The sequence below is a fragment of the Pinus tabuliformis genome, chromosome 5_1, assembly GCF_031772625.1.
Source record: "Pinus tabuliformis cultivar Carrire ecotype Pingquan chromosome 5_1, CPIR1, whole genome shotgun sequence".
NCBI classification, from domain to species: domain Eukaryota; kingdom Viridiplantae; phylum Streptophyta; class Pinopsida; order Pinales; family Pinaceae; genus Pinus; species Pinus tabuliformis.
The window spans coordinates 511,576,562-511,590,669 of record NC_142305.1 but is presented as its reverse complement, the minus strand read 5'-3'; the positions used below and the strand labels follow the sequence as shown (position 1 = coordinate 511,590,669).

At 42.4% G+C, this 14,108-nt stretch overlaps 1 protein-coding gene across 1 annotated transcript; it reads right to left on the bottom strand.

The window, feature by feature from the left end:
* Nucleotides 1-8,677: 8,677 nt before the first annotated feature.
* On the bottom strand, nt 8,678-10,024 carry LOC149165747 (uncharacterized). The gene has a single exon (XM_089429921.1). It carries the CDS (start codon nt 10,022-10,024, stop codon nt 8,678-8,680), a length of 1,347 nt encoding a protein of 448 aa, XP_089286047.1.
* Between the last annotated feature and the right edge of the window lie 4,084 nt (nt 10,025-14,108).

Here is a 14,108-nt window from a genome sequence, read left to right as displayed (position 1 = left end):
TCCTACACAAGAGCCCATGGAATCACAATCCGGAAAGAATTCAAATTCAATGGAAATAAGTGGAACCAAAAGGTAGCATTCATCAGACACCTCTGATTCAGACAAGGAAAACCCCCGACCCGACAATGAAAATCCACTTCAAATTGTTCCCATAATTTCGTCCCAAGGAGAATGGCGAAAGGTCGAGAAGAAAAAGGGGAGGAAGTCATGATCCCCCCAAATGTCAGCGCCTTTGTTCTCGCTGTGGTCTTTTTCACTTGAAGTTTTGTCTTTATTTTTCTTTTTTATGTGTTTACCACCTTTGACAGACACTAGCCCGAAATTTCCTCATATGAGGAGGCTGTGTATCTGCTTAGTGGTGTCTTTAAATGTTTGGCTGGACTGAATGTTCTCATCCAGTGAGCTCTATGATCAGCAAGTTATAGAGCAAATCGAATGCCTCGGCATATACTTGTAACTTTTTATCCTGGTAATAAAAAGTTCGATTTTTTCTTTGGAAAAAAAATAAAAAAATCTTAAATATATTTTATTATAAAAACTAAATAATATATAAAAATTACTTAAATTAAATAAAGTTAGGAAATTACCCCGATGTGGTGTCCAATCAAGGAGGTAGGTGGCGGCGGGTTGAAGCATGGAGCTAGTTGGGCCTCTACGGGCAGCACGCCTGACTTAATGGCTATTGGGAGTCAAGCTCTCTCGCGAGTGTTACTTAATGCAGGAAGGAGGCCGCAGGGTGGTCATTTACAACGGGTGGGCGATGAGGAGGGAGTGTTGGGTGAGGGAGAGCAACGAGGTATTGGCATCCTAGCTCAGGCGGAGGCTTGGGGTGATGGTGCAGGACGGGTTCAGGATTGAAGGGTATGCGGGGGACTAGAACTGGCAAGCTCTTTGGTCGTGGGATCTGGGAGAGCATAGGACAAACTACAACGACGGGAATTGTAGTCTCAGGGCTGGTGTGAGTGGGTGGTGGGCTCTTGCTTCCCTTTCCTCACTCTGGGTCTTCTTCTGGCAAGGAATTGCTCCTTTGGAGCGACTGTTAGGCAGAGAACATGGGGTGTGGCTCTTCCCCGTGAGTGGTTGGTCTACCTTCGTAACTTGCAACGCGCCACCCAGCTTGCCGACAGACAGTGGGGAGGTGCACGGGAATTACACTAGGAAATATGAGAACTTTGACGCAAGGGAGGTAATCCGTGTTTTTCTGTGTTTGGTTCATATTCGATTGGTGTGGGTGGTTGTTCAGCGCAGCCTAGTTCATGTAGCAAGCGGAGAAGGAGTCAATTGCATGCTGCGACAGTCAGGTTGTGCCCGCAGAGGAGGAGCCGGTCATCGTATGGAGAATCATCTGCCACAGGACATATCTAGCTCGGGCTCGGAGTCGATTGAGAGTTGCCACTTTAATGTAGAGGCAGCCATATCCCCATATCGCTCCTAGGGCCACATAGAGGCCCCGACTACCTTGGACTCCATAGCGGCTCAACTGAACACTCTCCATATGAGCATGGAAACTTTGAGGGAGTAGCATTACGACGATCAGAATGAATTGGTGGCCTACATCAATGACCTCTAACACATGCAGAATGAACTCCTGGACTCTCTAGATGGCTTTCATTGGCAGATTCGGCGAACAAATGACCACTTCCGTGCATTGGAGACCTGGGTAGAGCATATCGACTACCACATGCATGAGAGGGCAACGCTCTTTGCAGCCCCACCACTGTTCCCCCCTAACCCTACACCGTAATGTGTAATCTTGGCAAATTCTTTTCTTGTGCTACTTTTGTTTCTAAAATAACCAAAGACACGGGTTGTCTTGGCTTCCTTACAGACTCAATCTTGTTCATAACAACTCTCTTGTCAGCTCTTAAGCCTGTTATTTTTCTTGGTGTGGCAGCGATGATGAATACACTTCAACTAAAGATGTACGATGTTTTTGAAATTTTGATAATATAATACAGTTACCTTGACTGACAAAAAAAATAAAATAAAAACAATGTTAGGAAATTTATTAAATACTTGTCTCCTTCAAAAAAGCAATCCAATTATTAATGTGTCAGGAAATGAAGAAATTAGGAAATTTATTAAATATGATGAAATTCAATTAAACACGATGAAGGATGATTGCTCTACCTCAATGTGAACATTTTGATTAGGTCAAAATAAAATTAAGTATAAAAATAACCCATATTAAAATAAAAATAACTTCAAATTAAAATAATAAAAATAAAATTCTACTTTTATTTTTATTTTCATTTTTTGTAATCTAAAAAATTCTATTAATTCTTCAAGAGATTAAATCGTGGTTATTTTCATAATCAAAATGCCTCCAACCTCATTTATACCAAACTTGTTAACTAGGAGGTACGCCAAAAACAAAGATACAAAAGTAAGATAAAACTAAAACACTTCATTCATGTTGCGCACAGTAAACAAAATTGTCCAAAAACCCAAAAACCACTGACCATCATCACTAAACATTAGTGTTACCCAAATTAGGAGCATCTGGCCCATTTCATGGTAGTGGAGGTTGGCGAAATGCCTCATGCACATGTGCTTCCATATGTGTCAATCGCCCTTCCAAGTGATCTTGCTTTTCTCGTATCCGCTTCTGTCTGCATCGAAGTGAAACCAACCTATCCATCATGTGCCATTGGTTATGTTGCAAATCATTCATAAAGGTTATGAGCTCATCACAATCATCATGTCGATCTCAAGCTAATTGCTCTACCAACAATGTGACCTGACGCAACTCAACTTCAATAGATTAAAATGGGGGAGGAAGGTCCACTCTTCCTAGAGAGTAAGCATGTTGTTGGTCCACCTCCTCTCCACAATCCCTCTGATCCACTGGATGCACTGCTCTCATACCTTGAGGGCTGGCACCCTTGTGGGCATGGCCTCTTTTTCGTTGCATATCCCTCCACTCACCCCTTTCTACCAGAAGTGTCGAGATCTCACACCTCGCATTCCACCATAGGACAACTTCTTTGTGGGCCCAACCCCTGGACCTACGACACATAACTGGTAGCGAACCTCTGAACCACCTCAACCCCACACACAAATCCTGCTCAACCAACCCTCGCATTGAGAACTGACAGGCTCCCATAGCCAGAAACCAACACTCGGGGTCACTAGCCCACCCCTAAGATAAATTCCCCACAAGCACAATACACACGCGTTAACAACTAGACCCATCAAAGAGAATGTTGCAAGTCATAATGAAACCCAAACCCGCTACTATGCTCGCGAGGGTAGGAAAACCAACCAATTCATAACTCCATGTGAGAAAAACATCAAAGGAGAAACCATAAAAATTTACCTACATCGTAGAAAAAATGGGCGTCCCTCAAGCCAGGCTGCAGTCGTCCCAAGCTATGAAAGTCGCTCGAGACTCAAGCTGTGCTAAATTCCTGTATACCACTTCCAACCACAACTTTCCAGGGTCCCAAGTAGCTACACTCTGAACCAACTCCAGAGCCAACAAAACACTACTCTACTCGTAAACATAACCACTTTTAATAGTTTGCAAATAAGGACCATGGAGTGGTTTGAGAAATAAGCCACCTAGTGCAGCTGGAGAACTTACACCCACCATAGTCTTTTCCCTCATCTCCTGCAACCCACAAATGAGTCCCTTGACCAAGCTAATAACAATTAAGCCCAAGACACTCTCAAGAACCTTCACTAGGCTCGCGCCAGATGAAGTGTTCCCAACACGCTTGATGAACATCAATGACACGTGGTGGTAGGATTAACGTCCCCATCATGTGCCACCAATCGCTCATCTGTCACCGGCATCGGGGAAAACAAATTCTACTTTACTATTATTATAATTTTTATTAATTTTTGTTGGGTAGTTATGGTAAACTTGATTTTCTCAAGTTACAGGTGGCTTTTGAGCTCCAGGTTTATGAGAACCCGAGGTATTGATCCATGGTATTCATGTGGAATATAGCTTATTTAAAGGGGGAAATTAAACAAGCCTAGATCCATCTTAACTCTGGATCTACAAAACATCGAGAGGGATCAAATCTCTTTTCACTCTAAAAGAGATTTGCATCTCAAGAGATTTGATCCCTCTCGACACTTAGTAGATTCAGAGTAAATATAAATCTAGGTTGGTTGTGTTGAGAGGCACTCTTCAACATAGTATGGTAGAGATGTTGTAATGTAATGTAATGTCTTGTAAACATTTTAACTCTTTTAAATTTTTTTATTAATAATGATAATAACAAATAACTAATATCTATATATATATATATATATATTATTATTATTATTATTATTATTATTTTTTTTAATTAATTAATTAATTTTTATTTATTTTTTCCCTGAATTTATCTACTCCTATATTGATACAAAAATAAAATTACAGAGAGGCAGTAGCCTCGAGAGGACTAGCCCAGAGAAGCGACATTCTTACAAAACCTCGCTTGAACACTGACAAAGAGGACTTGCTTAATGATTGACCAAGAAATAGAGATATATCTAGAGACTGTAGCGGAAGACTGACCAGAGATATATCTATACCAAGACAAATTGACTAGGCCCATTCAAGTAATTAGTAAAGAGTTGCCCTTTCAAAACTGGAATCTGAACCAAAAACAGTTTGATCCGAAACTGAGACCCAAATACAGGAGAATGCCGCCCACGCAGGGGAAATCTGCAATTTAACATTGGAGAAAACGGTTTGATCCTAAGAACTGTAAATCATGTAATGACTATAAAACTGGAGGGAATTGAGCATCTTCATACAGCCGAAGAACAAAAACCAATAAACGCAGACCTGATTAAGCTTCATGAGAGGTTGGAGGCGACTCTTCAACAATGCGACATCCATATTGGTAGGGGTCTTCATCCTTAGAGGGATGGCCCTCTTTTCTTGAAGAACCGCCACCTGTAGGAACACTCAGACCGGCCTGGGTGTTCATGTCCTGGGTTGCAGAGCTACCAGGGTCCTTTCTCTGCGTATTGATAATCTGAGAATTATCATGCTTGTCCTCCGTCCTCGGCTCCAGAGATACCCCTAGAGTAACAACAACAGAACCAAAAGTGTCCTCTCGCAGCTCAATGGTAACTGAAGCGATGAAGGAGGAATTGCTGAGAGTGCAGGGGAACCGAAAGCGAGCCGTGTGAGATTGGGAATGTTGAGAGCGCGCTTCTATATTAAGCTGCCCTCGACCCCGGCCTCGGCCACTCCTGGTCACGGGATAACTGTCAAGGCAAAAGTCCGAGGCTTCAGACGAAGGGTCCGAGGAAGTGGAGGAGGGCTGGTGGGTGACGCGGCCTCGAGAACTTCCTCTTCTGCAGCTCATTCTTGAGCGCACTCTGGGCATGTTGAAATGAGCAGAAAGAGCAGAGCAGACAACTGTGGGAAAGACTAAGTAGGGGCGATAGCGGAAATGGCAGAAGGGACTATGAGGAGCATGAAAACACTACGAAGAATCAGCACAGCGATCCAGATCCAGACGATACCCAGGGTTGTCTCTAGAGCGAGGAGCTACTGCAACACTAAAACGACATGAGCACAGGGGAGGAGCAAGAATGAAAAATAAGAAGGGTGCCATAACAAGTAAACTCGCATACTGGAGAGGGGGAAGGAGCTGCATTAATGCGGCATTGAATTTTTTTGCTAGAGACTTTAAAACTTGTTGCATGCGAAGCTGGATGGCGATAGCATTAAGCCACGTGCCCACCCTCCAAGCCGCCTTCATACAACTTGCCATGCTACACACTCGCATCCGGGAGAGATATATCTTGTTGCACCAGAAGAGTGCAGTCTTGTTTGAGTTGTGCATCATTAGAATCGCTTATTGGACCAGAGAAGAATGGGAGCTGCTGATTGACGCCTTGATTAGCCAATTTTTCTGCTACCTTATTGGCTGAACGCCGAATGTGCTTGAAGGTAATGCTGCGGGAAGTCCTGAGCCATTCTTCAATTTGTTCCAATCTGCTTAGAAGCCGCCAGCTCGAAGCGATCTTTGCTGCTGAGGTGCCTGAGTGAATCCGAGTAGCTGCTTCGATTAAGATTTGGGAATCCCCTTCTACCTCTAAAGGGAAGAAATTTTCCATTTTCTACTATACAGATGCCTGTCCATAAGGCTTCATGTTCTGGAGCGTTGTTGGTATCTTTCCCAAGCGAACTGTGATATATGTGCAGTGCTGAGCCAACATCGTTTTTGAAAATACCACCATATCCAGCCAGCCCAGGATTGCCCTTAGCAGCCCCGCTGAAGTTTAGTTTGTAAGAATGGGAGGTAGGAGGAGACCAATTGTAGGGAGAAGCAGAACGGATTGGGGCGCTGGTCTTGACTTGAGCTAAAAAAGTGAGGTCCAAATTCCAATTTTTCAGGATGAGGCATTCCTGGGGTGAAGCTGGCAAGTCCGAGTCTTGCCAATGTCTTAGAGCTAGAGTTTCTTGCAAGTTTTGTTTGAGAAGTAGCCACAGGGTGTCAAGTGGCTTACTAATATTGTTGAAGATCCTGTTATTTCTCTCCTTCCAGATACTCCAATAGACAAAGCCCGGTAGGAGGATCCAAAGGGAGTTGAGAAGAAGGCTTTGGAAAGGATGCCGAGGCCAGTTTCTGATAGTGTTTATAATATCTCCCACACGTCTGCCAATTCTTTTGTTGCACTATGCAATTCTCTCCCAAAGTTGTGCTGCTAATGGGCAGGTATCTAGGAGATGCAAGATGGTCTTTGCGTTAAGATTGCAATTAGGACATCTAGAAGGCCCATTAAATCCTTGCTTTTGTAGATTATCCCAAGTGAGGATTCGTTGTTTGCTTAGAAGCCAAAGGAAAGTAGAGACCTTAGGCCAGATGCTTGGTTGCCAGACCTGATCCCATAGCTGATCCTTAGTTATCTGCGTGGGTTGATAGAGAAGTTGGTATGCTTCCTTGGTAGTGAACATACCTTTGGGCGAGTATCCCCATCGCAGTTTGTCCTTTTGATCAGAGTATTTAATTTTCCTGAGTTTGAGCTCCTGATCGATCTCTTCATATGTTTCCTCCTGCCAGTTAGCCTGCCAGGTGCTAGCTGATCTCCAGAGTTGAAAACCTTGAGGGGATTGCTGCTGCCAAAACTGATGAACATGGATTTGATCAGTATGCTGCATAGAAGCTTGCCAATTGGGTTTATGGAAGAGAGAGGCTAGTTTGGGAAGTTGTTGCCAGGAGTCCTCCCAAAATCTTGCTGTGGTACCCGAATGGATTTCCCAAAAGTTGTGCACTTGAATAAATGCACTATGTTGCTTGGCAGCATTCCAAATCAAAGAGCCAGGGGTGGTTGTGCTAATTCGGATGAGATCTTCCTGTTGACTGCCTGGCGCATATTTGGCCTGCCAGAGACGTGCCCAAGGAATGTACGGTTTGGATATCCAGTTCCACCAGATGCGGGCTCCCATGGTGTTATTACTGTGGAGGGAATCCCTCAAACCTAGCCCCCCAGCTGATCTCGATAGACAAACCTCAGTCCATTTGACAAGAGCCCATTTTCTGTTGACCCAAAGAAAGTTTCTTTGAAGATTGCGAATGTTTTTAAGAACCAATTTAGGGGCCGCCAATATAGAAAATAAGTACAGAGGCATGGCTTGGAGAACAGATTTGATTAGGATAAGCCTTCTAGCAATGTTGAGCGAGCGGAAGGTCCAGGAAGAGAGCCTAGTTTCTAAGCGGTCAAGGAGGGATCTCCAGGAGGCATGTTTGATAGTTGAGTCCAACAGGGGAGCTCCCAGATATTTCGAAGGTAGCACAGCTATCGGGAAGCCCAAAATCCTGGCAATGTTTCTCTGAGTAAGGATGGGAGTGTGGAAGAAGAAGAGCTGGGATTTGGAGGCATTGATGGTGGTGCCAGATGCTTCTGAGAAGAGATTGAGCAGGGACTTAAAGGCAGAGGCCTCTTGAGCTGACGGATGGCCGAAAAGCATATTGTCATCGACAAACTGTTGGTGGGAGATGGGGGGTAGACCATGTAGAGAAATGCCCTTTAAGGTGTGGGAAGAGATAGCAGAATGAAGAAGGCGACTGAGACCTTCGGCCATGAGAACAAAGAGGAACGGGGAAAGAGGGTCACCTTGTCGAATGCCACGGGAAGGATGAAAGGGCACAGAGGGAGAGCCATTTAGCAGGATGGAGAAACAGGGGGAAGAGATAAGATTCATAATCCATCGAGTCCAAGTAGCACTGAAGCCAAATGCTAATAACATTTGATTGATATAGGTCCAGCTGAGTTTATCAAAAGCTTTAGAAAGATCTAACTTGAGAATCATACCTGGCTTTTTTAGTATCTTGAGTGAGTGGATCACTTCATTTGAGAGAATGATACCGTCCATGATCTGGCGCCCTTCTACATAGCCTGTCTGCTCTGGCGAGATGAGGATAGGGAGAAGAGGTTTGAGCCTGTTCGCCAAGACTTTGGATATGAGTTTGTAGATGACGTTGCAAAGTGCAATGGGCCTATACTTGTCAGGCGTATTGGATTCTTCCGCTTTAGGTATGAGCGCTATGAAGGTAGTGTTTAGGGAAGGAAGGATCCAATGCATCGATCGTGATTCCTCCACTAGCTCCCAGACCTCTGTTTTGATAAGCTCCCAGAACGCATGAAAGAAGTTGGTTGTGAAGCCATCGGGACCAGGCGCTTTGCCATCCTTAAGCTGGGCCATAGCATCCTCCACTTCCTACATAGAGATGGGCTGGAGAAGCATATTGTTGTGGTCCGCTGTAATAATTTTTGGAATATGCTGCGTGATTGATCGAATGGCCTGGTTCCTGCACCCCGGAGGCTCTCGAAGAATGTCCTGAAAGTGCTCTTTGAATTCCTGTTCCACTTCTTCATGCACCTCCAGTCTCTCCCCTTGCCGATTATTAATGAAGGCGATGTTATTGTGCATTCTCCTTTGAATAGTAGACCTGTGAAAAACTTTTGTATTTTTCTCCCCTTCCTTAAGCCATCTGATCCTGGATTTTTGTCGCCACAGGATTTCTTCTTGCTGCCTTCGTGCTTCGATCTTGGTTAAGAGGACCTTCTCCTGTTGCGCATAGTCTTCCGTTCTTCCCTCAGAGATAATACACTGTTGCAGTGTATTCATTTGCTGCTCCAGCACTTTCCGGTGATAAAAAATGTTACCAAACTGATTGCGATTCCATGATTTGAGAACTTGTTTAAGGTATTTTAGTTTTTGTTGAAACTGGAACATTTTGGCTCCTGCAGGGGGAGAGAAGGAATTCCAGGGATTGATAACTACTTCTTTGAAGTTAGGATGAGAAAACCAGAAGGATTCAAAGCAAAAAGGTATATTGCACTTGGAGCCTAGACGCAACCACTGTAGCATTATGGGCCAATGATCAGAGCCCACTTGAGGCATGATGGAAGCATGAAAGTCCCCACCCAGGTGAATGGCATTATCCGATATAAGGAATCGATCCAGCCTAGAAGCTATATGCTGTGGTCCCCTTCTTTTATTGGTCCATGTATACACACCATTAGAAGTCTGAAGGTCCATTAACTGATTTCCGTGGATGAAGTCTTTGAAGCCGATGCTGTCACCTTCCAACCTCGATCTACCTCTTGATTTTTCCCCCAAAGCTGTAATTATGTTGAAGTCACTGCCACAAATCCAAAGAGGAAAGCTCCTGTCAGAGTTGAGAGCTGTGAGTGTGTCCACCAGATCCAACTTTTTTTGTAAATATTGTGGGAAATACACATTAGAGAGATGACCATGGATATTGGTCCCAATTAGGTGGAAGGTTGTCTGAATAAAGAAGTGTGAGGCGTGAAAATCTTGAAGGGAGAGTACTTGAGGGTTCCACATGATTGCTAGCCCTCCTGAAGCCCCAGAAGCATCCACTGAGACTGAGCGGCATCCTAACCAAGCTTTATTTAGAATCTTTTCCAGTACAGTGCTATTGCCTTTTGTTTCTTCTAGAAAGACTAATGAAGGCTTTTCTTGCTGGATCATATTTTTTAACATTCTGTGTTTTGCCGAGCTATTAAGCCCTCTCACGTTCCATGAAATGAGCTTCATGAGGAACAGTGGGGAAGAGATTTGAAAAACTTGGTTAGCTTGGGAAATCTACCAGATTCCACCAACATTTCTCCAATAATAATGGTCCTTTGCAGATCTGTTTTGCGCCCGCGTTTCTTCATGTATTTCAGTATTTTTTTCCATCCCAAGGACTGCCTGTTTGAATACCAAGACATTTGTTATGCTGTGCTCTGGCTAAAACTACTTCAAGTCTTTCGATTTCCCGGGGGGGTATAGCATCGAATTCTTTCTGTCTACATGCTGCTTCCAGTATGAGAATATCCAGACCTTCCAGATCTACGCTTTCTGGTTCCTCATCCATGTGTATCGGTGTGTTCTCATCCTCCTCGTTTGACTTTTGATGGATACTGAGAGCTAGAGCTGCATCTATCTCTATGGGGGAAGATTGTAGGGCTATATCTGGATCTATTTTCTCAGAGGAGGTTGAGGCGGGGATGTTGGTGAGATCGGAGCTGAAGATTTTGGAGGCGGGGTGGAAGAAGAAGGAGATGGATCTGAAGGAGGGATTACAAGGTGATCCTCCATGGTATTTTGAGAAGTCAGGATTGTGAAACTGTTCCGTGTTTCAGGTTCCTTGAGATTGCCTGGGGCGACTGGAGATTTCTTGGCATGTTTTCTTCGATTGGAGACCTTTGTGAATCCCTCAGCATCTTTGCTCGTCTCAGTGGTAGGAGCTTTGGATTGAAGATTCAGAGGGCAATCCCTGAAAAGATGGCCATGTTCATGGCATTTTCTACTGCGAAAAGGAACATGCTCGTAGTCTATTGTTTGGACCCATTCAAAATCGTCATGAAATAGACTTACCGAGTCCGTGAGTGCTTTAGCTAGATGCATGTGAACACAGATCCTGGCATAGGAGGTGTATCTTCTGAATTTAGTTTCCTCAGCAACTTTGATGAAAACCCCCAGGCTGTTGCCTATGTCCTTTAAGGTCTCCTCGTTCCAGTATTCCAGGGGAAGAGAGTACATACGAATCCATACTGGAGCCCAGTTGAAATCTTCTTTATTTGGATTGAACCTTTCTATCCAGTCATGAAGGTACATACCTGAATAGTTGAAGAAGTATGGGCCTCCCTCGAAGATGCGAGTTTTGTCCTCCAGACAGTTGAAAGTAGCAGTGAAGAAGCCTTTGGGACCGAGCTGCAGGGTAACTTGTCCTTTAGGCTTCCATTTGGAGGCGATCCATCCTTGCAAGGCCTTTTCAGTTAACCAGAATCCGAGGAACTTGCCTATGAGTGCATGATCCTTCATATATTGGATTTGTCTATTTATTCAGTGACTGGGGAGCTCTATTTTGATTCTTTGTGCAGACTTGGGGATGCATGTTGTAGAAGACACCTTTGGCTGTGATGTCGAGGCATTCTGGGCAATGCCTTTGTCTTTGGCGGCCGTAGATCCTGCAACAAAGTCGTCAGCGTTGTCGATGGCAGGATCGATGTCATGGGCAGTTAGAGGGGTGGAGCCGAGATTGACCTGTGTGTCTGCGCTTATTGAAATGTCAGAAGAGGGACCGATGGGGGGGGGGAGCCCACCCCTCCAGATGGCAGATTCATGGTATGGAAATCAGCGGAAGTGCAGTATCAGGATAGCCGTGAGCATAGAGGAGAAGGGCAACAGGGTTATGCTAGAACCCTAGCAAGAGCATCGCTCGGCTGCCATCACAAGAGAAACTCTAATCAAACCCTCAACAAATAAATAAATATTATTAGTTTTATTAATTTTAATTTTTATAAATTATTGCCGATGATTTTTGAGCTCCAAGTTTATGAGAAGCGATGGTATTGACCCATGACATTCATGTGGAATATAGCTTATTTAAAGGGGAAATTAAAGCAACCTAGATCCATCTTAACTCTGGATCTACTAAGCTCCTAGAGGGATCAAATCTCTTTAGATGCAAAACTATTTTAGAATGAAAATAGATTTGTTCCCTCTCGACTCTTGATACATCCAGAATTAAGATAGATCTAAGTTGATTTATATAATAAAACTATTTACTAAAATGAGATAAGAGTAGTCTTTAAGTGCGACTTTTAGAAAAAACTTGATAAATACAAGATCCTGTCAACATTAACTATCTCTATAAATTTAGATTTTCACTCCTATTAAACGGAAACAAATAATGTGGTTTTCCCAAATCAGAAGGAATACGTAAATTGAGCTTACTTTTGAAATTTGCATATGAAACTTGATACCTTACAGAAAAAACACACACTTGGGTAACCACAAAAGCGATCCTTCAAAATTTGCTAAGACTCTTTATGGTAAAGAGTGTTTATTAGAAGTTAATATTTGTAAAATGTATCTTCTATCTTGATTTTGTTATAAATAGATATTAAATGTTTGGAATCTTTCATATTTATGATGCGTTCTTTGTAAATTTTAATTAAAGCTATTGCACTTATATGATTTAGAAACAAATAAATAATATTAGATATTAATTCTTGTTTTTCTTGTGATTATGTTTTTTTTTAAATAAAAATAAAATTACAATATAAGCAAATGGAAAAATTTATTTTATTGAAAGAAAAAAATAATTTGAAATATAAATATGATAATATTATATTACTTATTTATATATTAATTTAAAAAAATCAAATATTATTTGAATTTAGGCTTCTGTGATTTATATCTTGATTTTTGTGAAAATTTTCGGTGATAATCATATCAAAATTCATTTGTCGACGCATTTCGAACCATCCAATGTGGTTTATCGTCAGGACAAGATGAACCACATTAGATGGTTTGAAAAACGTCAGCAAAAGAATTTTGATGTGATTATCATCAATTTTTTTCTCAGAAATCAAATCAAATATTATTGAAAAAAACACTATTAGGAGTATGAGCCTTAAGAATGCTTTACGACTAAGAATGTATGGAAGCTTATTTTAGGCAAAGGTTTGTGATGAAAAAAAATTGGTGGCTAAGAGTGTATGACGACTTATTTTAGGTGAAGGGTTGTGATGTCATTTGGTGACTCATAAATATATTTATCTAGACTTTGTTGAAGATTTGATAAGGAGGGTTGACAAATCTAAGAATAATATTTTAGTGACGTGGAAGACAATTATGAAGGATTTATTTTGAATGGGAGGATCCTAGCTTAAAAGGTGGGTGAAAAAATTCAAGTTTGGATTGGGGAGGACACATGGATTGGGAGTGAAACACACCACCTACTACCACCACAAATAATTCAATCACAAAGGGAAAGATGCTTTTGCATTCTTTCTCACAAGGTAGATCCACTTACAGCTTCAATATGGAGGTGGGGTGATCTGATTTAGAATATTAGATTATCGTGCTAAGATCCTCCTCAGATTAGAAACAAAATGCTTTCATTGTGCTTAAAGGTTCATGAATTTTGCAAGTGAAATGATGAGTTTTTATGTTAATTTTATGAACAATTTAACATAAATAAGAGACTGAACAACAAAATAAACATGTATAAAACATCATCAAAAACACATTACAACAAGAACATGATAAAGAAGTTCACCCCTCCTAGGCTACGTCTCCTTGGTCTAGCTTCCAATGGCTTGGGCCTTTCTATTATGCTCAAAAGTGTAAAAATATCTGTTTACAATACTCAAATGCTTCTGAAACCTGCTCCAATGAGTCTAGAATACTAAAAAAATGGTACCCTAACCTCTTTCTATTGCGACGGTTCTGGCTTGTGGCGGTAAGGTGGCGTTCACATGCCATGGTTAGGGAGGCTGGCTATCAGCATTGGTGGTTAGCGGTGTGGTAACTATGGCAACAACATAACTACTGCGAGCTGCAGATGAGGTGGTCACATGGGACGGCCACTGGCAGTCTCCCCCCCAACCTGGTAGCCAGTTCATAATAATACAAACCCGCTTGCATTGATAATTAAGAACCAGCATGCGGGCGCAACGGTAGGACTTGGCATTGTGAAACGGGAGGTCATGGAATCAAGCTCAACCTCTGACCTATTTTTCCAACCAATATTTTTGCCGACCATTAGGAGGACACGTGGAGGCCATAAACTATCGACGTTGATAGTTCCATCGCAAATCACAATCGGTCGGATCAGGAGTGATTC

Excerpts from the sequence above, each read along its gene's own strand:
- LOC149165747 (XM_089429921.1), bottom strand. The coding sequence starts at position 10,024 with ATGAAGCTCATTTCATGGAACGTGAGAGGGCTTAATAGCTCGGCAAAA.